Genomic DNA, 22,746 nt, shown 5'->3' on the forward strand with positions numbered 1-22,746 from the left:
TCTGGACTGCTCACATCGAAATCATTTTTATTAGGTGCTGATTCATTTTCATTCATATTCCTATGAGAGAATGCATATCAGTACTGGGTCAGTCTCAAGTCTCAACTTATGCAGAAAAGGTTGGCCTTTTTCTTATTGGGGAACTGAGCGATAGAGTAGGGTGATCTGCCAAACATGCTGGAAGCGAGACAGCAACTTGTAGTACAGGTACAAGTGGACGACGTCCCATACCGTGTCAAAGTAAGACTCGACAAGAATGATCTGACCATCTTTGTTTAGAGTTATTTGACTGGAGAAAACAGCAGGTTGCTATTGCTTACTCCCTCCGTTTTAAATTATAAGTCATTCCAAAAATCTTGGAGAGTCAAACCATCTCAAAGTTTGATCAAAATTATAGAAAGAAATATAAAGATTTATGACATCAAATAGGTGCACTAAAAAGATATAGCTAACAAAGCTTTTTGCTTTCTGATGGTCTACCCTGCACTTGGTTCCAATCACGCGCTGCTGCCTAGGGCGCAGAAATAAGCATATACTACGTTCCATGACGAGTGCCTGCTGCGAATCTGAAGTGGTTGGGATATTTTTTTTCACAGGTCTAAAACAATTTGTGTTTAGTTGGCTCCGGTAAAATTTTTGAAAGGACATCTTTCTACATTTGAAATATTAAACATAGACTAATCATAAAATTAATTACAGAACTCGTCTGTAAACTGCGAAACGAATCTAATGAGCCTAATTAACCCGTCATTAGAGGTTGTTTACTGTAGTATTACTGTAGCAATTTAGTGTCTAATTACAGACTAATTAGATTCATTAGATTCGTCTCGCGATTTACAGTCAAACTGTGCAATGCGTTTTTTATTTCGTCTAGATTTAAATCTCCATGCAGGTGCCGGAAATTTTTTTTAGAATTTTGAATTTGGGAACTAAACACGGCCTAAGACGTCGTTTGAGGCACACTAAATAGTAAATAAGCTTTGTGTCTGTCACAGATACACACCTGTGCACTGACAACTCAGTCTTACATATCTTCAGCTGTCAGTGCTCAGTGGTTCAGCTGCGTTTTCTCATATCTCCGGCGGGGCACAGTAGGCGACAGGCCGGGCTAGTGCGAGCTGACGTGGCGCGTACTTGTTCAACCCCAGGATCCGTAATCAGTGACGAACAACTTGGGAGTTGCTTATTTGTGTTTGACTGCTGCTCGCTGCTAGCTCTCTGAAATAGTGTTGCTCCTGATTTGCGATTCCGATGGTGCCATCTCAAGAAGTCAAGTCACCTTTGCAACCACTCCTGAATCAGACGAGCTAGTTGTTCAGTTAGGGGGAAAGCAGGAATTCAGTAAGCAAATACAGTAGATAGGAAATGCCCGTGCATTCTGAACATTGAGTATCCAAACGGATATGACCATTGAGTAGATAGTCAAGGCTAGTAGCAACAACAAACGGATTCAGTAGACAATAGGCGGCACAAAGCATTCTGAACATTGCAATTTTCTTTTGATAAGAACATTGCAGTTTGGTGCCTACCAAGAACTGAACAACCATTGGACTTTGACGCCGCAGTTCCTTGCAGTTTCAGACCACTCACGGCCATGTTTATGTCAGTATATAGTATAACACACCAACCCTTGCATGGTCAAGACATAATAAAAGCTGTATCCAAACGTTCTCCTACCCGGCCTTGTGTCGTGCGCGGACGACGCCCGGGCCGGTCACTAGTTTTATCGCCGGACGTGCGCGCGTGCCGCGTAGTGCTTTGACTTCGCGACACGCACGACCCGTGCTCGATCTGTCGGAATGGGGGGCGCAGCTAGCGCCTGCTGTACACGTACGAAAGCTTGCCGGCCGGGGAAGGAAACGACGACGGGAAAGGTGGCGGGGCGAGGACGCTGCCGTGCGGCCGAACGGAACGGAACGGATAGCATTCTTAACTCGCAAGCATGCGCGCGGGGGTCAGAGATTTCGCCGTGGGCCGGCCGAACTCGCCCGGCCGGCCTAGTTGCCGCCGCCGTGCCCCTTTGCCGCGCGCGCTGCCCGGCCTGCCGCGTTGCATGCCGGCGGCGTCGGAGAGGCGTGGGAGCACAAGCAATGAGCAGAAAGGCGGTGTGTGGGGGTCTTTGAAAAGGCCTGGGCTACTTAGCCCCTACTACCAGCTCCTGGCTAGCTGTCTACGCAGCCAGCAGTGTGATCGTGCGGTGGCGCGCTCGCTGTATCGACCGCCGGGCACGGGGCTTCCTCGATCTCAAGGGTCTCGAGAAGCGACACGACCGACCGGCGGCGCGGGCGGGCGAGGTGGCCTCACCGGCGTCTCGCCATGTGTGCCGGCGACGATGATTGGTGGCGTGGCGCGCGCGCGCGGGGGTCGCTCTCCGATCCGCTTTGTTCCGTTTGACTTGGTGGCGCTGGCGGTGGGTTGCTTGCTACAGCGCGCAGCATGACCGGGCACGCGAGCGACGGCGCCAGTGCGTACGTGCGGGCGATGATGAGACCCGGGGCCGGCCGGGGGCGACGTGTGACGCGCCGCGGCCCGCCCGACGGTGATGACGGCGATGCTGACGGGCGGGGGGCGTGGTGGGGCAGGTAGCTGATGCTATCAAGCACTCAACCATGCGGATTAAACGGGAAGATCAACCAGATCATCAGAGAGGTAGGAGTTAACGACTGTTGCGCAATTAAATAGGAAGCCCGCGGGCGCTAATTAATCCCATCACAGTGGTGATCGGTAGCGACAACGAAACGGGCCGAGTCGCGATGATCGCCATGATTCTCGAGCCAGTCCGGGACCGGCGCGGGTCGTCCGCGTCACGGATAGGAGTACGTGGCGAGGCGAGGCGCGGTCCGATCGTCGCCGTCGTCCTTGCAGCGGCAGCGAGGGAAAGCAACACGCAATGATTAGAGGGAGATAACCTTGTTTAATGGAGCGGCCTGGCCGGGTTGTTGTACTAAGACTACCCCCCATAGGTGGCCAACCGGGCCGCACGACACGGGCACGGCCCGAGCACGGCTGGCACGGGCACGGGGAGGCACGGCTCGCCGGGGCACGGCGGAGCCGCCGTGCCGTGCCGCGTAGTGCCGCAGTGCCGACATCCCGGCCCGGGCACAGCCCTACGAGGGCGCCGGCGTGCCGGGCCGTGCCCCTGGGCACGGCAGCACGGCAGGCCCGAGCGGCGGCGGCCGGGGCGGACCATGGCGGGGAAGACCGGCGCAGCCGCGCAGGCGACGGGTGGGGGCGACAGCGGCCCTTGGCGGCGGCGGCGAGGTGGGCGAGGACGAGCTGCGGCTGGCCGGCGACGCGACGCGGCAGAGGCAGGGGACGCCGCCCCCGAGGTCGCACGCCGGCTGCGCCCCGGCCCTCGTGGCGGCCGCCGCGGCCAAGGCGAGGAGGCCGAGCAGAGCAGCAGCGCGAAGGCGAGGCTGCGGAGGGGGCGACGGCGGCGTCCGGGGGCGAGGTCGGAGCTCGCGGACGGAGGCGAGATCCGAGCACACCGGAGGCGAGGTCCGAGCTCGTGGACGGGAGGAAGGGAGCGGCGCTGCGGATTCGGCCAGAGGGGGGGAGCGGCGCTGCGGCGGCCGGGGGGAGCGGCGCGGTGGCTGCGGCCGGAGGGGGAGCGACGCGAGCGGCCGGAGAGGAGCGACGCGAGCGTCGAGTCGCCTGTCGGCTGTCGCGAGAATGATGGGAGGGGGGAGCGACGCGGGGGTTCACGGGCCGAGGCCGTGCCGCCCGTGCTGATGCCTTAGCCGGGCCGGGCCCGTGCTAGTGCCACAGGCCGGGATTGCGGCCCAGGCACGGCCCGGCGCTTGGCACAGGCACAGCACGGGCCCGCGAGGCCACGGGCCGGACTGTGTTTGGGCCGTGCCCGTGCCGGCCCAACGGGCTCGGCCCAGTTGGCCACCTATACCCCCCCCCCCCCGGTCGCGGGACGCAATCGCCCCCCGCCGCGGTCGCCATCGGAGCGCGGTGTGCTGCGTATTGTGCCGCCGATAGATCACGAACCCCCCGCCGGCCCGGTGCGGCGAGGTAGCTACCGTAGCGGGGGGCTTCATAACCAACGTGACAGCGCGACCGAGCTAGGGGCCAGCGCGGGGCGGCCCGGACGGGACCGCGGCGCCGGAAAGGTAGGGCGCCCGGCGAGCCAACCCGACCCGAGCGGGGGAGGGGGGGCGCGGGCGCGGGCGCGGCGGCCGTCGCGACACGCGACCCGGCCCGCGCGCGGTTCCGGCACGGGAAGTGGAAGTCGGCAAGTCGCCGTCGCCGCCTCCCGGCCCGGCCGGTCGCCCTCGCGCGGCCGAGGGGAAAAAGGAAAAGCGAGGGAGGAGCAGGCGTGCGCCGGGACGGCGCCCGCTTTGCTGGCCGCCTAGCTGCTAGCTGCCTCCCCACCCGGCCACGGCTTGACCCACGTGGCCCGCATCATTTGTTTGCCTGCCGCTTTTGCTGCCTTTCTCTGCCGCCGGCCGGCCTCGTCACCGCAGCCAGCTCACCCTTACCGAACTGAAAAAGACCTGAAACGGAACGAGAGGCCTGCCACGGGCCACGGATGCGCGCGCATCCGATCCATATATCCCGGCTCTCTCCTCCGGCCTTTTTTCCCCCCATCCGCCTCAGCTGCTGATCCGCGACGCCGGCCGTCGTCCCTCGATCGTAGAGCTCCAAAGCAAGAGGCGATCCAAGGGAAAACGCACGTGCGCGCGCGGTCGACCTGATCTCTGGCTCGCTTTCGCAGCCACACGCACACACATACACGTAGGTACGTGGCGCCGGCCGGCAGGCCGGCGGGCATGCATATCCGATCCATCCGCGGATCTACGCCGCGTCGCTGTCGTGTCCTCCCTCCCCCGCATGCATGTCCATTGGCAGGGGCAGCCGTTGAAATGCGCGGAAGGGCCAGGGCGAGGGGGGACATGCGCCGAGAGACGATACGCGGCTACAGTGCCGAGTGGTCCGGCGCGGGCGGCACGGCCCCGCCGCGCGCGTCGTCCCCGGCCCGTTTCCCACGGGGGCCCACCCCCGCCGCCGGTAACCCGGCCGTCGTCAGCCGCCGGCCGGCCCGGGATGGCGCCACGCGAGGCCCAAGGATCGGAGATGGCCGCTGCAAACAGGGCATGTGCCGTATACGCGTGGCCCTGGTGCTCTGGTGATCGATCATCCGCAGGCGCCATACGTACGTGTACAGTCACGTACGTGTAAGCACTACTTACAACCATGTACGTACTTCGCGCGAACGGCCGGGCAAGTTAGAGATTGTGCAGTATATATACGGCCGGGTGATGTATATATGGATACGCTTGTCCTTTCTTTTGCTAGGGTCGTGTACACCTACGTACGGTCGTGCATTTGTAATACCACCGCATATGTTGAAGGGTGGTGGTACCAATTACGAGTACGAAGGCGAAATGTCTTTCACCCGTAGCGACGCACGGCACGAACCCACCAACTTGTTTTACAGAAAAAGACCTGTGAGTCCGTCCGTGTACTTAACGTGATAAAACTAGCTAGTTTCGCTCTTATATTTCCTTCAAAACATAGAACAAATTGATATTTTTTTCGATCGAGAAAGAACAAACAAGTTAGTTGGAGAGTACTGTACCTGACGCAGAAACGATATGAATCATCTGTGCTAGTAGGCGGTTTTGGCAGGCACACCGCGTCCCTCTGCGAATTCGCGAGGGAATCGGAGTACACAGTGACAGAAGAAATCCATGCGTAGTGGAGAATAAATGGAACAAACATCAACTCAGGTAAGGTCTGGCCATCAAATCGATGGGATCGACCCACTTAAACTGAAAATCAGTGGGCTCCTCCACACGGACCCGAGACTGGAAAAATATCACAGTCCTCCGTCCCATGATCTCGATGCAGATGAGTACACGCAGGTTGATTTTTTTTTTTTTTGCTCATGAAAAGGGAAGCTGCACAAAATAAATATCAACAGTTCTGTTTATGCGGCCTGCCGTTAACTGTGACTGTGAGCTCGCCATACAGCATGCACGCGCTGATGGCCATCGGTACAGAAGTAGAGGTGGTACCGGATCATGATTCTAATAGTCTTTTTACAATCAAACTTGATGTTTATATGTTTTTATCTTAAAATTATATAAAATTAGAGTCTAGTCTTTTTTAGAGTCCAGCTCTTAAATTATCTAAATTAAATTTTAAAGCAATTTACCGCCCTACACAGAAGTGGCTAGAAATTCAGATCTCGCAGCACCCGCAATGTAGGACAAGGTTAATTACCATGGGCCATTATCTGCAGTGCTCCCCGATAATTGGACGAGGATCATGCTGCATGCAAGGTCTTCGTAGCAGTAGCATGCTGCTGCAGTGACGAGAGGTCCACAAACTCCACACTCCACATGTACGTGGCAGATGATGAGGTGCGCTGCTAGCTGCGAGATGCTAGCTAGCTAGCTGTACGCGTCTGAGGAGCTAGCTGCATGCTGGGGACCTGCTGCGTCTTTTGGCGTATGGGCACTTGCATTGGCCGGATCGGACAGGCCAAACGGGATGGGGCGCCAACTGTCGAGTCAACGCGTTCTTGACACATCTAGTTACGGCATGGAATCGAGCTCCAAAGAGGCGGGTGGTGCTGTGTTTGGCACGATACTCTCTTATCTTGCCCATAACGCGAGTACGCGACGACGTTTGTGTCGCCCATACCAAAGAAGGCATTGTTTCAATTGGGAGGAATTCGCACGGGAAATACTGTTCTGTTGCTAGACCCCATGACTACTGACTCCTGCACATTGATCTTGTTGCACAACATGTGAAGCAAGTTTATTAAGTTATTTAGCGACACTACCTCCACTTGTATTTTCAACATTCCTTATTGTTTGAAAATTTTCATTTTGTCATCAAAATAAAGATCAGTTTATTTATCCAAAAAAAGCAAAGCTCGGTTTAATTATTATTATTCCCACGCCGTGAGCTTGATAATCAGCACAATTTAACTTTGAAGAAATGGCCACAGCATTATTTGACAGAAAACTGTCGTCCCTCGAATGATATTGAAGGATCATTGTCGGTACCCAAGGACTGGGGTAGCCCCTCTTGCTGTGTCTAGGCAAGGGCCTTTGTAGTTATCCTTAACTACATCCAAACAGCTGGACCCCTGCGGTCCGAAGTCCTGTTCCCCCGACAACAATCCGGAACTGTTCCACGACTGGGAAGGTCCGGAGACGCCACGTGTCCCGGGAGAGGCAGGCACTCAAACGCAAGTAGCTGGGGCTCCGGACCTCCTGAGGAGTCCGGACCCCCGCGGAGTCCCGGACCCCTCATGGGGTCCTGGACCACCTGTATAGTGACCGGACCCCTCTCTGAGGGAAGAAGTCGACGCCCTGCCTCGGGGCGGTCCGGAGCCGACACGTGTCTACAAGCACAAGGCCGCTTACTAAGCCTCACCCACCGCTGCATTCATTGTGGTAGATGGACGTCCGCATTGTTGTAGCAGAAGGCGAGGCGTTTCATTGACCAGGGGACACTATTGATCGCGTATTACCAAGGTAGTGGAGCCGCTGGCGCCGCCCACGCCACGCCTGCCAGTCTGCCATAGCAGATGGATACGACGGCTCGGTTTCGCCCATTATGACGCCTACATAATAGCCTCAGCAGGCCACGCCGCAAGCTACGCTACTCCAACGGGCGCCTAGCTGACGGGACAAGGGAAGACCCCCCTGGGTCAGAAGAGCAGCAGTACGCATATCGGAGGAAAAGATTCGTAACCACTGTTGTCTTTTAAGTACTCTGCGCAGTATGCTGCACAGCACGTTGGGCCCACTTGTCGGGGCCCAACGTCCAATGTATCCGCTCCCCCTTGATCTATAAAAGGAGGGGGCGCCGCTAGAAGACCTCAGGCTGGGTGAGTGCCAAGGCCAGCAGAGGATAGGTTCATACACACCACCAAGAACAAAACATCTCCCAGTGGACGTAGGGTATTACGCTCCGGCGGCCCGAACCACTCTAAATCGTGTGTTCTTGAGTCCTTGTCTCAGCATAGATTCAGCCCCATCGCCTAGTACTTCCCCGAGTACTCCCTCACAGGAGAATAGGCGGGTGCGCTCCGCCACCCGGCTGTGGGTACCCCTAGAAACCCCACGACATTTTGGCGCCGCCCGTGGGGAAGAATAGGCGCTGGCTGGATCTTCAGGCTTCTGGGGCCGTGTTCATCCTCGGCAACGACGGACAAGAAGATGAAGAGGGGCATGGTGGTACCCACGCCGCATGCTGTGGCACTGGGGCGCCAGCGCCCTCGGTCCGACGGTGCACGGCAGCTGCGCCTGCTGTGCGTCGCCACTGCGACGCCTCAGAGCCGGCACGGTGGTGCGCGGGGGCGACGCCTGTCGCGTGCTGCCCCGCGCCATCCCAGTGTCGGCTCAAGGTTTTCTCTCAAGCAACGGCCATCCTTCCTCTCCGACGGCATGACGTCGGCTCAAGGCTTTCTCTCAACATGGAGCCCGGAGCCGACGGCCATCCCGGAGGAAGTTGGCCGTGTCGTCCGGCCGTCGCCAGCACCGGAGATCCGCCTCAGCGTAGCTCGGTGCTGCTGCAGACAAGGCCCCGTCGCCAGGCGCGGGGACCCCTGGCGCTAGCACCAAGGACAAGCCGGCAAACGACCGCACCTCTCCGCGCTCCACGTCCGGTCCATCTGCTGCGCAAGGGCGTCTGGTTTCCATCGGCAGACGACGACGACGGCTGGGGGCCTCTCCCACTCAAAGCCAAAGAATTTGTCTCATGCCATATAAGCATGTGACAGCTCTTAGGCAAGGAGGGATCCCCCGAGCTCCTGAGGTGATGCTGGATGATGCGGTTCAGGCACATCCAGGGCGCCTTCGCCTCCGACGACTATGAAGAATTCGGGAGTGGTCGCACCACTTCCAACCGGAGAAGGACACGCTGTATAGCATGCAGCCGTAGGTTACTCCTAAGAAAAGACTAAGAGAGAGTTCCTCCTTTGTAAAAACGTGGCGCCTACGTGTGTGTCCAGAGCGGTCAAGGTCCGACCTTGTAAACCCGACCTCTGGCCCTATCACACAAACAGGCAAAAAGCGGTCCGGAGCGGTGGAGGTCCGACCTCGTAATCCCGACCTCTGATGTATACTGTGACAACCACAATAATAAAGGAGATTTTCTTCTCAGTTTTACCTAGGCTCCATCCTGATTACATTTATTCGCCTTGGTTTAACTATTCTTTCCTCTTGAACGGAGTTTCCCTTGTTGCTAACAATCCAAGTTAAGTTGCTGGCTTGTGGTCAGGTGAAGACACCCCTTCTAGCTGGAAGGCAGTTCGGACCCCTAAGGACCTGCTCTGGAGAAGTGGTATTTGTATCCTGGGGTAGAGAAGATCCGCGTAGCTTAGCCTGGTAATGTACCCTAAGTTTACGTACTTCGCTACCCTGATACAAGTGCTCTAGTATCCGAGTCTGCTGTCTTTAGGAGTCCCGGATTCCCTTCTAGTATAAGGCTTGGTTTCTTTGCATGTTACCATGAGGTCCGGTAACATGCTTCATCGGATCGTCAGCAACGACCCAAGTCCACTCCGGTGGCCCGCTCCGGCGGAGACCGCTCGCCACGGTCGACCCAAGTCCACTCCGGTGGCCCGCTCCGGCGGAGACCGCTCGCCACGGTCGCTCCAAGTCCACTCCGGTGGCCCGCTCCGGCGGAGACCGCTCGCCACGGTCGCTCCAAGTCCACTCCGGTGGCCCGCTCCGGCGGAGACCGCTCGCCACGGTCGCTCCAAGTCCACTCTGGTGGCCCGCTCCGGCGGAGACCGCTCGCCACGGTCGCTCCAAGTCCACTCCGGTGGCCCGCTCCGGCGGAGACCGCTCGCCACGGTCGACCCAAGTCCACTCCGGTGGCCCGCTTCGGCGGAGACCGCTCGCCACGGTCGCTCCAAGTCCACTCCGGTGGCCCGCTCCGGCGGAGACCGCTCGCCACGGTCGCCCCAAGTCCACTCCGGTGGCCCGCTCCGGCGGAGACCGCTCGCCACGGTCGCTCCAAGTCCACTCCGGTGGCCCGCTCCGGCGGAGACCGCTCGCCACGGTCGCTCCAAGTGCCGGGTCCGGAAAGTGGTGCTTGCTCCCTGAGCGATCCGAGGGCTGTGTAGCCGCTTAGCTTGGTTCCGTACCCTAAGCCTACACCCTCGTCGCCCTGAGGAGAGCGCTCTAGTACCTGAACCTGGCAACAGGTGTACCAGCCTCAGGGGTCCGGAGCACCCGCTCTCTGCAAGAGCACACCAACGCAATCGAGCTTGCGTGGAAACACATCACGATAGTGGCCCACCCGCGGATTCGTACCTCTCCCTAGGTGGGCCCGGGGGCCACTGTCGGTACCCCAGGACTGGGGTACCCCCTCTTGCTGTGTCTAGGTAAGGGCCTTTGTAGTTATCCTTGACTACATCCAAACAGCTGGACCCCTGCGGTCCGAAGTCCTGTTCCCCCGACAACAATCCGGAATTGTTCCACGACTGGGGAAGGTCCGGAGACGCCACGTGTCCCGGGAGAGGCAGGCACTCAAACGCAAGTAGCTGGGGCTCCGGACCTCCTGCGGAGTCCGGACCCCTCATGGGGTCCTGGACCACCTGTATAGTGACCGGACCCCTCTCTGAGGGAAGAAGTCGACGCCCTGCCTCGGGGCGGTCCGGAGCCGACACGTGTCTACAGGCACAAGGCCGCTTACTAAGCCTCACCCACCGCTGCATTCATTGTGGTAGATGGACGTCCGCATTGTTGTAGCAGAAGGCGAGGCGTTTCATTGACCAGGGGACACTATTGATCGTGTATTACCAAGGTAGTGGAGCCGCTGGCGCCGCCCACGCCACGCCTGCCAGTCTGCCATAGCAGATGGATACGACGGCTCGGTTTCGCCCATTATGACGCCTACATAATAGCCTCAGCAGGCCACGCCGCAAGCTACGCTACTCCAACGGGCGCCTAGCTGACGGGACAAGGGAAGACCCCCCTGGGTCAGAAGAGCAGCAGTACGCATATCGGAGGAAAAGATTCGTAACCACTGTTGTCTTTTAAGTACTCTGCGCAGTATGCTGCACAGCACGTTGGGCCCACTTGTCGGGGCCCAACGTCCAATGTATCCGCTCCCCCTTGATCTATAAAAGGAGGGGGCGCCGCTAGAAGACCTCAGGCTGGGTGAGTGCCAAGGCCAACAGAGGATAGGTTCATACACACCACCAAGAACAAAACATCTCCCAGTGGACGTAGGGTATTACGCTCCGGCGGCCCGAACCACTCTAAATCGTGTGTTCTTGAGTCCTTGTCTCAGCATAGATTCAGCCCCATCGCCTAGTACTTCCCCGAGTACTCCCTCACAGGGGAATAGACGGGTGCGCTCCGCCACCCGGCTGTGGGTACCCCTAGAAACCCCACGACAATCATGTGCTAGGTAAAAGAAAAAAGATTAACCACTCCGATGCTCCATGGCCACCAAAGTCAAAAGGTTAACTAGGAGACCCATAACCCCCGCCCGGACAGCCCGGCCGCCGGGCCACCAAGCACCAGCACCACCGCGTGCTGTTGCTTCGCCCTCCACGTCTCTTTCCCTCTAAAACAGCAGCACCCCCGGCCCGGCCGCCTCATCTCGCAGTATATATTTAATTTCCCCTTAACAACTCCACCACTCCCCCTCCGGAAGAAGAATCCGCCCACAACAAGCCCACAAGGTTGGCGGCCTCCTTTTCGATCTCCATCAGACCCACACACCCGTATGCTCTGATGGAGCTATCTGTGATCGATCTCTGTTTCTTTATGCGCTCGCCATGTACTACTAGCCGCGCTGCATCGACGACCCAGCTTCGTATCGTTGTTGCTTGTTTAAGTTTTTTGGTTCTTGATTATTCAAGTGCTTTGCTCTAGCTAGCTAGGTCCACAATTTATTTTTGCCTGATTTTTTCCCTTGTACTATCACCAATAATTTTCGTCAAGTCGTTGTTTATGCTGACGAGTACCGCGGCTTAGCTTGTGTGTTTATGCAATCTCATCAGGCTGTGATCGAGCAAAGGGTTTAGACGGCGATCCTTGGCTCGCTGGCCAGGCAGGAGATGGAGCACGACGTGCACCATCACCACCAGCAGCAGCAGCGGCAGGAGGCCATGGAGCTGCCTCCGGGGTTCCGGTTCCACCCCACCGACGAGGAGCTCATCACGCACTACCTCGCCTGGAAGGCCGCCGACCCGCGCTTCGCCCCGCGCGCCGTCGGCGAGGCCGACCTCAACAAGTGCGAGCCATGGGACCTGCCCGGTACGTATACGCCAGTCCAGCCTCGATCTGCTGCCTGATCGATCGCTGCAACAACAGTCTTGTCTCCATCAGATTCGATTCGAGGTCCGTCCGATCATTAATGATTGACGCCGCACGTGCGCGCTTTGTGTGGTGGTGGTGGTGTGCAGCTCGGGCGACCATGGGGGAGAAGGAGTGGTACTTCTTCTGCGTCAAGGACCGCAAGTACCCGACGGGGCTGAGGACGAACCGGGCCACCGAGTCCGGCTACTGGAAGGCGACGGGCAAGGACCGGGAGATCCTCAGGGGCAAGGCCCTCGTCGGCATGAAGAAGACGCTCGTCTTCTACACGGGGAGGGCGCCCAAGGGCGGCAAGACCGGCTGGGTCATGCACGAGTACCGCCTCGACGGCAAGCACGCCGCCGCCGCCGGCAGCAGCAGCCGCCTCATCTCCTCGATCAGAGCTGGCGCGTCAAAGGTGCGCGTCGCTTGCCTGTGCATGCCGTCGATTCCCTTTGTTATTACGGATTCGGTCGGGTCGTCGGGACCATTTCCTCCCCAGCGAGTGGCGTGTGGATCCATCTAACCGCTGTTTGCTGCTTGGCCGCGCAGGACGAGTGGGTACTGTGCCGGGTGTTCAAGAAGAGCATCGAGATTGAGCCGCCAGTGGTGGCTGCAGGCGGCAAGAGGTCGCCGTCAGGCGCCGCATGCACGGAGGTGGCGGACGTCGTGGGGCCGTCCGTATCCATGGCGGACGACCTCGCCGCGTGCGCGCTGCCTCCGCTGATGGACGTGTCCGGTGGCAGCGGCGCCGCCATGTCGCTTTCAGCTGCTGCTGCGGCGGCGGCGGGCATCGAGCTGCCGCCGCCGTCGCAACACGTGACCTGCTTCTCCAACGCGCTGGAGGGCCAGTTCCTGAACCCACCCTTCGGCCTGCTCCCCGCTGCGGGCCCCGCGGCCGCGGACCACCTCGCCATGGCGGCCGCCTCCGCCTCGCCGTTCCTGGCGAGCATGATGCAGGCGCAGTACGACGGCGCCGCGGGCGTGGGCGGCATGGTGCATGAGCTCCTGCAGGAGGGCGGCGGGTGGTACAGCAAGCTGGGAGAGAGGGAGCGCCTGAGCGGCGGCGCGTCGCAGGACACCGGCCTCACCTCGGAGGCGAACGCGAACCCCGCCGAGATCTCGTCGCGGCAGCACATGGATCACCATGATGCCTCCCTTTGGGGTTACTGATGAGCTTCATCTCTTGCGCGATCATTAAAAATTGAATTAGTATTAGTCACCGGATTGGAAAAGGGGATTACTGTTGTACTGTACTACTAGTGCAATTGAATATTATCATGCAAAAAGGGGAAAAAAGAAGTTGTGAGAAAGTTTGATTGTATAATTGTAGATTGATTTGATTTGGAATTACTACTATAATGGGATGCTGATAGTACTCTTGAATGATAATTGGAAAGGTCCATTTGGAACGCGGAAATACTGTACAAACCCTCTAACCCCACAACGCGCCAACATTATTATTTGGACGATAGCTGTGAAGGTTTTCCAACGCAGAAATTCTGCAGTGATCCCGCAACATATTAAGATAGTTGTGAAGGTTTTCCAACGCAGAAATTCCACAATAATCCTGCAACATATTAAGATCATTGTTGTGTGACAATTGGGTCCCTTTTAAACGTAAAAATTCTAAGGTTAATGCCGAGTATTTTCACGTGACAGCAGGAAAGTTCCGTTTTGGATGCCGAAAATCTGCGGCAATCCCGCAACATACTAAGACTATTGTTGTCGTAACCGCTGGAATGGCGCATGTGTAACGCAAAAATTTTCCAGCAATCTCGCAACATAGTACGACTAAAAAAAATACTAGGACTATTGTTGCGTGGCCACGTGAAAAAGATCTTACTTGGAATGCAGAAATTCTACGGTGGAATGATGTTTCTCATTTAAAATAAAGTAGATTTCATCTCAGCTTGTACTAATCGAACGGAAGATCGCACCACCAACACAGAGCCGTTAAAATTTGGACATTGAGCGAAAGGGAAATATCCAAGCCGATGAAGCCTTTCTAGCAAGTGCTTCTCCCTTTGAAAGGGAAACAGATGGGAGTGATATCATCTTAAACCTAAAAGCTTCACTTGTAGTCGTGCCGGGCTAATCCAGCATTGAACACCCCCCCCCCCCCCCCCCCCCTAGCACGGTTTGGTGGCGCCTGAGCTATCAGTCCCCTCTTGCCATTGCCAGTTTGCCCCCCTTCTGTCCCGCCCCGGCGCGCGCACCTCATCTAGATCTAGCTAGCGTGCGCAGGCGCCACAAGACGGCCGCCGGCTCCGTTCCCTCTAGAGCCCGGCTTTCCAGAGGCTCGCGCTGCAGCAGGATGCGGGATGCCTGGCTGGCTGGCAACGCATGCCGGAGCGCGCGCCGCGCCGCGCCCCCTGGCCGCTGCCGCGGAACCGGCACGCCTCGTGCCACCGCACGCGCCACTTCCACTTGGCTCCCCATGCCGTGTCGCGTCGCCGGCGCAGCAGGGGGGAGGGTGGGTGGAGCCCGCCCCGCGGCGGGCGATCCGGCTGCCCCACGTCATCCATTTTGTCCGTCGCCCCCGCAACGGCATCGGCACCGGTGGGGGCGCCCCACCAGTCGCTTTCAGTCCAGCACGGCGGCCCCGCGGGGTGCGCTCCGGCCGATCATGAGCGGCAGTAACGCGACGAGACGGCGAGGGGAGGGAGGTTGGTTCACCTGCTGGTAGAAAAAAAAAACTGCCATGTGCCGGCAGGGGCGAATCCCGCGGGGACAGGTGCGCCCGCTTCTAGATCCTCTGATTCCCTTCGCGTACCGGGCGCTTCTTATTATGCCCCAGACCCCAGTTACCACTCATAAAACCCGTAAACAAAAAAAACATAATATCGAATATTTCGACACATGCATAGATTACTAAATGAAGTTTATTTATAAATTTTTTTTATGGATGGGCTGTAAATCGCGAGACGAATCTAATGAGCCTACATAATTCATGATTTGCAACAGTGGTGCTACAGTAACTATCTGTTCATTATAGATTAATTAGTATCATTAGATTCGTCTCGCGATTTACAACTTATCTATGCAAAAAGTTTTATAAATAGATTTCATTTAATACTTCAAATTAGTAAGATTCCATCGTAAAATTTTTTTGCGTTCGAACTAAACACGGCCTATGTTAGGGTGTGTTTAGTTGGTGAAAAAGTTTGGGTTTTGTCACTATAGCATATTTCGTTGTTACTTGACAAATAATATCTAATTATGAACTAATTAGATTTAAAAAATTCATCTCGTGCTAATTAGTTAGATTATATAATTAGTTTTTTTCCAATTGTATTTAATGCTTCATGTATGTGTCCGAAAATTCGATTTAACGCATATTGTGTAAAGTATTTTGAAAACTAAACGGGGCCTCATATCTCCCCGGCTTCCTTTTAATAATCTGTCTCGTATCTTTGGACAGCTCCGCTCCGAGTTTCGGATAAAGACGCATGCGCAGCAACGGATCCAGTTAACAAAGGTTTTTGCACGCCTGCGTATCCGGCGCAGCGCATCGCCCTGTTTGTTTACAGGGATTTCTTTTTAGTCCCTATCACATCGAAAAGAATCATTTAGAGATATTAAATAAAATTTATTTATAAAACTTTTTTTACAGATGAGTGCTAATTTGCGAGACGAATTTAATGAGGCTAATTAATCCATGATTTGCTACAGTGATGCTATAGTAACCATCCATTAATTACGGATTAATATACCTCGTTAGATTCGTCTCGTAATTTAGCTCCAGGATTCTGCAATTAGTTTTGTAATCAGATTTTATTTAATATTAATAAATATCAAGATTTTCTTAAATGGGACATAGTCTAAAATTTAGCCTCTGAACCAAACAACCCCTCTGCCTCTACGCGTACGCAGACCGCGTGCTGCCAGGTCGATCGATCGCGTTCGTGGTCTCATTTTGTGCAGTATTCGTGACTGGGGGTTGGAGGCCGGTGCTGGGAATATGGCAAAAAAAATTTATTGGAATCTTACTAATTTAAATTACTAAATGAAGTCTATTTACAAATTTTTTTGCACAGATGAATTGTAAATCGCAAGACGAATCTAATGATGCTAATTAATCTATGATTAATCAATAATTAGCGGATAGTATTGTAGCATCACTGTTGCAATCATGAATTAAGTAGACTCATTAGATTCGTCTTGCGATTTACAGTCCATCTATGCAAAAAGTTTTGTAAATAAACTTCATTTAGTACTCTATACATGTATCGAAACATTCGATGTGACGATTTTTTTATGTTTACGGAATTTATGGGTAAAGATCTAAACAGGGCTTATGTCTGGCATGAGATTCCGAGCTGGAGAAACGCTCCATCCTCCTGACGTGACGTGTAGATGCACAGAGCATTTCATGGGAACTTCGCTTATGACTGTGTTTAGATCCGTAAAATAGTGATAAAAAGAGTCACATCGGACATTATAGCACACTGTAGCACTTTTCGTTTGTTTGTGATAATTGTTGTTCTACCATGACCTAACTAGACTCAAAAGATTCGTCTCGTCGTGTACATCAAAACTATGCAATTAGTTTTTTATTTATCTACATTTAATGCTCCATGCATGAGGTAAAAGATTTGATGTGATAGATGAATAGCGAAGTTTGGAGAGAGAATTTTTGGAAGTGAACACAACTTATGTAAAAAAGGTCATGTTTAGATCACACACTATAAACCCTTTTTGCATGGAGTACTAAATAAAGTCTATTTACAAAACTTTTTGCATGGATGGGCTGTAAATCGCGAGACGAATCTAATGAGCCTACTTAATCCATGATTTGCAACAGTGATGCTACAGTAACCATTGTCTAATTACTAATTAATCATGGATTAATTAGCATCGTTAGATTCGTCTCGCGATTTACAACACATCTGTACAAAAAGTTTTATAAATAAACTGTACAAAAAGTTTTATAAATAAACTTTATTTAGTACTTCAAATTAACAAGAATCTAACGTAAAAATTTTTGCGCGTGGAACTAAACACAGCCAAAATAGCATTGCCAGATGGGATTGAGGGGCCAGGGTCTAGGCTCAGCTCCTTTGCTACGTACTACTTCTTTCCAGGGACAAAATAATAATACTAAGGTCTTGTTTAGTTGTAAAAATTAAAATTCTAAAACTATCATGTCGAATGAGAATTTTACATGTATGGAGTATTAAATCTAGACGAAATAAAAACTAATTGCATAGTTTGTTTGTAAATTACGAGACAAATCTAATGAGCCTAATTAGACCATGATTAGACCACACTAAATTGGTACAGTAATTGCTACATCTGTAAAGATTCTCCTGATGTGCTAATGACAACTTAATTAGTCTTAAAAAATTCGTCTCGTAGTTTACAGACGAGTTCTGTAATTAGTTTTGTGACCGATTTATATTTAATACTTCACATGTGAAAAGATTATATTCCAAAATCTTTACTGCCGCAACTAAACAAGGCCTAATTAAAACCCCGAGTTGGGCAGATCCATCCAGCTCTGGTGTGCGAGGTGGTGGTGCTATCGGGGAGCCCTATCACCCTCAGGCTATCTACAATCATCATACTACAAATTCATTCCCTAAAAGAGTATTCTCGTTCTGGTCATTGCAATTCTCTTCTCTATACCACTTTCTCTCGCACCCATTCATCCCCTATATTTCTCTTTTATACCAACTACCAACCGCGGGGTCCACAGATCATACACTATTTGATATTTTATCCCCACCCACCCCACCCGGCCCCCATCTCTCTCCTCCCTTCTTCCATCTTCCCAGGCGAGCTCCACGGCCGCGAGCCCGGCCGCCCCTCCTGGAGGCAGCTCACGACGGGGCGGTTGGCGCGGCACGCGGTCGTGGCGGCCGGCGGCGAGGCCCACGAGCGCATGGCGGCGGGCCCACGAGCGCATGGCGACGTCGGCCCGCGAGCAACGTCGGCTCGCAGCAGGGGCACCGCCGCCCCCTCCTCCCTCTGCCACCGGCCGCCTTCTCGCAGCCCCTATGTGCGGCCTTGGTCTTCCAGCCACTGCGGGACGGCTCACGGCGGGGGCGGCCGGCGAGATTGGGGAGAAGTGGAGGCCCGCGCGGAACGGCTCTCAGCGGCCATGGCGGTAGCCCACGCGGAGCCACAGTAGCGGCGACTGGAGCCACGCCTCCCCGCCGGCCACATCGCCTGCTCCTTCTCCTCTTCCCTCTTCCCGCCCTCTGCATCGAGCGCGTTGTCTGCGGCAGAGTAGGGACACAGCGGCACTCCCGCTCGCGCGCGCCGGCCGCGGCGGTGCAGGCCCGCGGCGGCATGGGATCGAGCGCCCCCGCGGCGGAGCAGGCGCGCGCTGGTGCTCCCGCTCGCTCGCGCCGGCCGCGGGATCGAGCTCCCCCGCGCGGAGGCCATGGCCGCGGGGCGCCGGCGCCTTCCGCCCCCTCCCTCCCTCTCCGCCTCCTGCTCCCATCCCCTCTCCACAGGGGGAGGAAGGAGGAGGAGCGGGGCGTGGGGCCGGATCTGCGGCAGCCATGGCGGGGAGGAGGAGGAGCAGGGCGTGGGGCCGGGTCCTCCGCCTCTTCTCTTCGCGGCGAGCAGGGCCTGGTGCGCGTGGCGGCCGCGGTGAGCAGGGCCGCTCCCTCCTCCTTCCTCCCCTGCGGCGGCGGCGGCGCACGGCGGTGGGAGGCCGGTCTACGGCAGCCATGGCGGGGCGGAGCGAGCGGAGGCGCGGAGCGGTTGGGGCGCGGCGCCAGCGGCGCCTCGGTGGGGCCGACGGGGGCGCAGCAGACTTCCTCAGCAATTGGGGATCCCCCCTCCCCGTCCTGCACGCTAGGGGACGCAGTAGGGGATGCCGCTGCAGGTCATTTTCCGGTATGGGCGTCCTCTAGCATCCTTTAGAGTATGCCAGTGCGAACAGCCTCACAGCCACATCAGGAGAACGTCTGCAGGGCCGATGTGGCCCGAAACTATGTGGTCCGAACAAGGGAAGATATTCGCACGCCAAGATAAAATTGCGATGAATCGGAGCGGACAAGGGCGTGGGGGTTGGAAATTTCCTTCTGCAACATTGGAAGAAGAAATTAACCTTGAGATAATTCCGAGGTCAATTATGCTAGGAAACATGACACGTGGATTCGCATATAAGTGCCCTAGTAGAATGAAGAGAAGAGAGTTTGAGCAAAATTTCGATGGGACTGCTGAACTGGGACAGAACAAAAATATATAAGTGAGCACACCCATAGTTTTTTTTTTTACAAAAACATACAACGAATTCAGAGTACCAGACAGACATTCCAACTAGCCACCATCGAAAATAAAACATGGCCCATTGGGCGAGTTGGACAGTGGCCCATATAAAACAATAGGAAGGCCTGGCCCAGAACAACATAAAACAATTTGGAGGCCTGGACAAAAACTGGACTGATAGAAACTAAAAAAAAAAAGGATCCGAATTGAATCGGGGTATTGAACCCGACGTGAATCGAACACGCAACCTTCTGATCTGGAGTCAGACGCGCTACCATTGCGCCACGGATCCGTAGGTGGCAAAAGGTATAATATGCACTTAATATACATAACAACCATATAAAGTTAATCGCGCCGCTTCTTGCTGCTCTGCACTTGCGAATTGCTATCGCCTTTAACGAAGGTAATGGCTTGTGACTACTGTCAGTTGCAGGACCATAATTAGGAGTACTAAGCAGCATGTTCCTATCACAAGTACTCCTACGTACATACGTACGTGCGTGCGGAACGGCAAAACCTCATAGGCGGCGCGCGATCAACAGAAGCTAGCGGCTGCGCAGGCCCATGAATGCCACCCGATCCGATCCGATCCATGGACTCGACATGTACAAGACCCGCCGCATCTACGGCTTATAACTACGCGTGCCCCCGGCGATCACAACCGCGGTATTAATATTAGCGTGACATAATCACGCGGTACGCCATCCCGATCTAACCCGCCGCGGCCGGCTAGCTAATAATAACGCGCGCGATCGACCCGTCCAATCACACGTAACGTAACCGCGCACAGCAGCGGCCGGCCCCCAGCTACTCCCGTGGCGTAGTTCCGCGCCGTTCGCCGCGGCGGCGGCGGCGGCCAGCTACTCCCGTGGCGTAGTTCCGCGCCGTTCGCCGCGGCGGCGGCGGCCGCCGCCGCTCGTCGATCGGAACGCGCGCGTGCCGCGGACGACGAGCTCAGCTCATCATGCGAGCGAGCGAGCGACGGCGCGCGGGCGGATCGGACATGCGTGTACTCGCGTCCTGTATTGATGGAACCACGTGTCCCTGTCGGCGTCCTGCCTCCGGGGCCAGCCCCCCCCCCCCCCCCCCCCCCCTCCGTTGCTGGTGGTTGCGCCGTCCGTTCCGCCCTTTCGCCGGCGATGCGCGCGCGCCGATCGAGCGATGGCGCCCGCGCCTAGCGCGTACGAACGCGGGCGCGCGGGAGCTAGGCCTAGCAGTTGTTGCCTGCGTTGCATGGATATGAATCGACCCATGCGGTCTGAACTGAAACTCTGAATTCATTCTGAAATCGAGTGGAGCGAAGCGAACGACCGGGGCAGCTTGCCTTTATTCGGCTGTTCGGATTTCAGAGTGAATGGATGGGTGGGTGATGCAGCTAGCGTTGGCTGAAATTGGCGGCAGACTTTCGGTTCAAAAATGGTTCTGAAAATCTTCAGCAAACGCAAGGTTTTATAGGACCTCTTATTTATAAATGCGACACTGTGCCTCAGTGGAACTAACTTTAATTTGGCCTTTGCTTGTTACCATGATACTACCATCGACTTGTTGAAAACTGAAACTTCGAATTTAGTATGGTTAAGAATGCTCAGACTGTATATCCAAGCAATTTCACTGAACACCGAGGCCGGGAAAAGATTGAAAAAAACGGTGCACAATGCAAACTGAGCAGATCACGTTGAGCTGTTTTTTCATCCTCAACTGGAGGGCAGGAACAGAAATGGTCACTCGCTGATCGAAAGGAGGCAATCGTTGGACCGCTGGTTTTTTCCCGTAATAAATAGGATCATGCATGAAGTACTAAATGAAGTTTATTTATAAATTTTTTTGCATGGATGGTCTGTAAATCGCGAGACGAATCTAATGTACCTACTTAATCCATGATTTGCAACAGTGATACTATAGTAACCATCCGTTAATTATGAATTAATTAGCATCATTAGATTCGTCTCGTGATTTACAACCCATCTGTACAAAAAATTTTATAAATAGACTTCATTTAGTACTTCAAATTAGTAAAATTCCATCGCAAAATTTTTACATGTAAACAACTAAACACGGCCTTTATCCCTCGTTCTTACCGCCATAAATGTGCTCCCGCCGGTCCACGCTAGAGCTACGAGCAAGCATTGACCGTGTCAGAGCGTCGCCAGATGCTGAATTCCCTTCTTCTTCGTATCATCTTCCTCCAATCTTCCTTCAGTCTTCACCTCTGCAGTTTACTGTGGGTGTGTTTAGATACCCCAAACTCCTCCCAACTTTCCATCATATCAAAATCACATCGAAACATTAAATATAGTAAATAACCCATGCATGGAATACTAAATGTAGGTAAATAAAAAAACTAATTGCATAGTTTTGATGTACGTTGCGAGATGAATATTTTGAGCCTAGTTAGGTCATGATAGGACAATATTTACCACAAACAAACGAAAAGTGCTACAATACGCTACAGTGTCTGATGTGACTTTTTCATCCAGCTTTTCGTGGATCTAAACACACCCTGTGTGGCCAGCTGCTTCAGGTTAAACTCTGCCTGTCTGCCTGCCGCCTGTTGTTGCGGATCTCATCAATGGGAGGTGATCCGTACCTGACTGTTAAGTTGATCATTCTTGCCTCTTGGTGCGAGAAACAGGAAAGGTACTGTGTCGTGCTAGTCACCAGTAACTTAATTTGTCCAGTAGTATTATTGGTCTGCGCCTCGGTGAATTTCTCTCCCTCTCTCTTTTATTCCCCTTCTCTCTGGAAAACAGGTGCGATTCGTTCTTTCTCTCGCTGACATTTCACATGAACACTTGAAATCTTTGACTGTTGAGCAGCGTGCAGGCTGCAGGGCGCCTAGGAGCATCCGAGGTGCGCCTCCTCCTCCCTGATCGGGTGGCAGGTCATGTCGTTCTCTGAGACGGCGCGATACAGACGAGGGCTGGCGGCTCGTCTCTTTCGGTTCCATTCGTAGACGGTAGATGGCTACTACTTTCTCCGTTCAAATTGTAAGCCATTCCAGTTTTTTTGAGAGAACTATTTTTATAATTGATCAAAATTATAGAAAAGATTACAACGATTTATAGCATCAAATTGATATACTATAAAAGTATTTTTAATGAAGAACTCAATAATACTTATTTGGTATCATAAATGTTAATACTTTATTCTATGAATTTAGTCGAATTTGAAATGTTTTGACTCTCAAAAAAATTAGAATGACATACAATTTGGAGTGGATGGAGTAGTAGGTGAC

General features: G+C 54.4%; 1 protein-coding gene and 1 non-coding gene across 2 annotated transcripts; one reads left to right on the plus strand and one right to left on the minus strand.

Annotated features, from left to right (window-relative positions):
* The first annotated feature begins 11,542 nt into the window (after nt 1–11,542).
* Nucleotides 11,543–13,696, plus strand: LOC120706349 (NAC domain-containing protein 92-like). The gene is made up of 4 exons (XM_039990971.1): nt 11,543–11,668; nt 11,990–12,245; nt 12,395–12,702; nt 12,837–13,696. Exons 2-4 carry the CDS (start codon nt 12,047–12,049, stop codon nt 13,455–13,457), a joined length of 1,128 nt encoding a protein of 375 aa, XP_039846905.1. The 5' UTR covers nt 11,543–11,668; nt 11,990–12,046; the 3' UTR covers nt 13,458–13,696.
* Nucleotides 13,697–19,731: 6,035 nt separating this feature from the next.
* On the minus strand, nt 19,732–19,803 carry TRNAW-CCA. Its single transcript has one exon. It is a non-coding gene; the product is annotated as a tRNA-Trp (tRNA).
* Nucleotides 19,804–22,746: the final 2,943 nt, after the last annotated feature.

The sequence above is a fragment of the Panicum virgatum genome, chromosome 1K (genome assembly GCF_016808335.1).
Source record: "Panicum virgatum strain AP13 chromosome 1K, P.virgatum_v5, whole genome shotgun sequence".
Lineage (NCBI taxonomy): Eukaryota > Viridiplantae > Streptophyta > Magnoliopsida > Poales > Poaceae > Panicum > Panicum virgatum.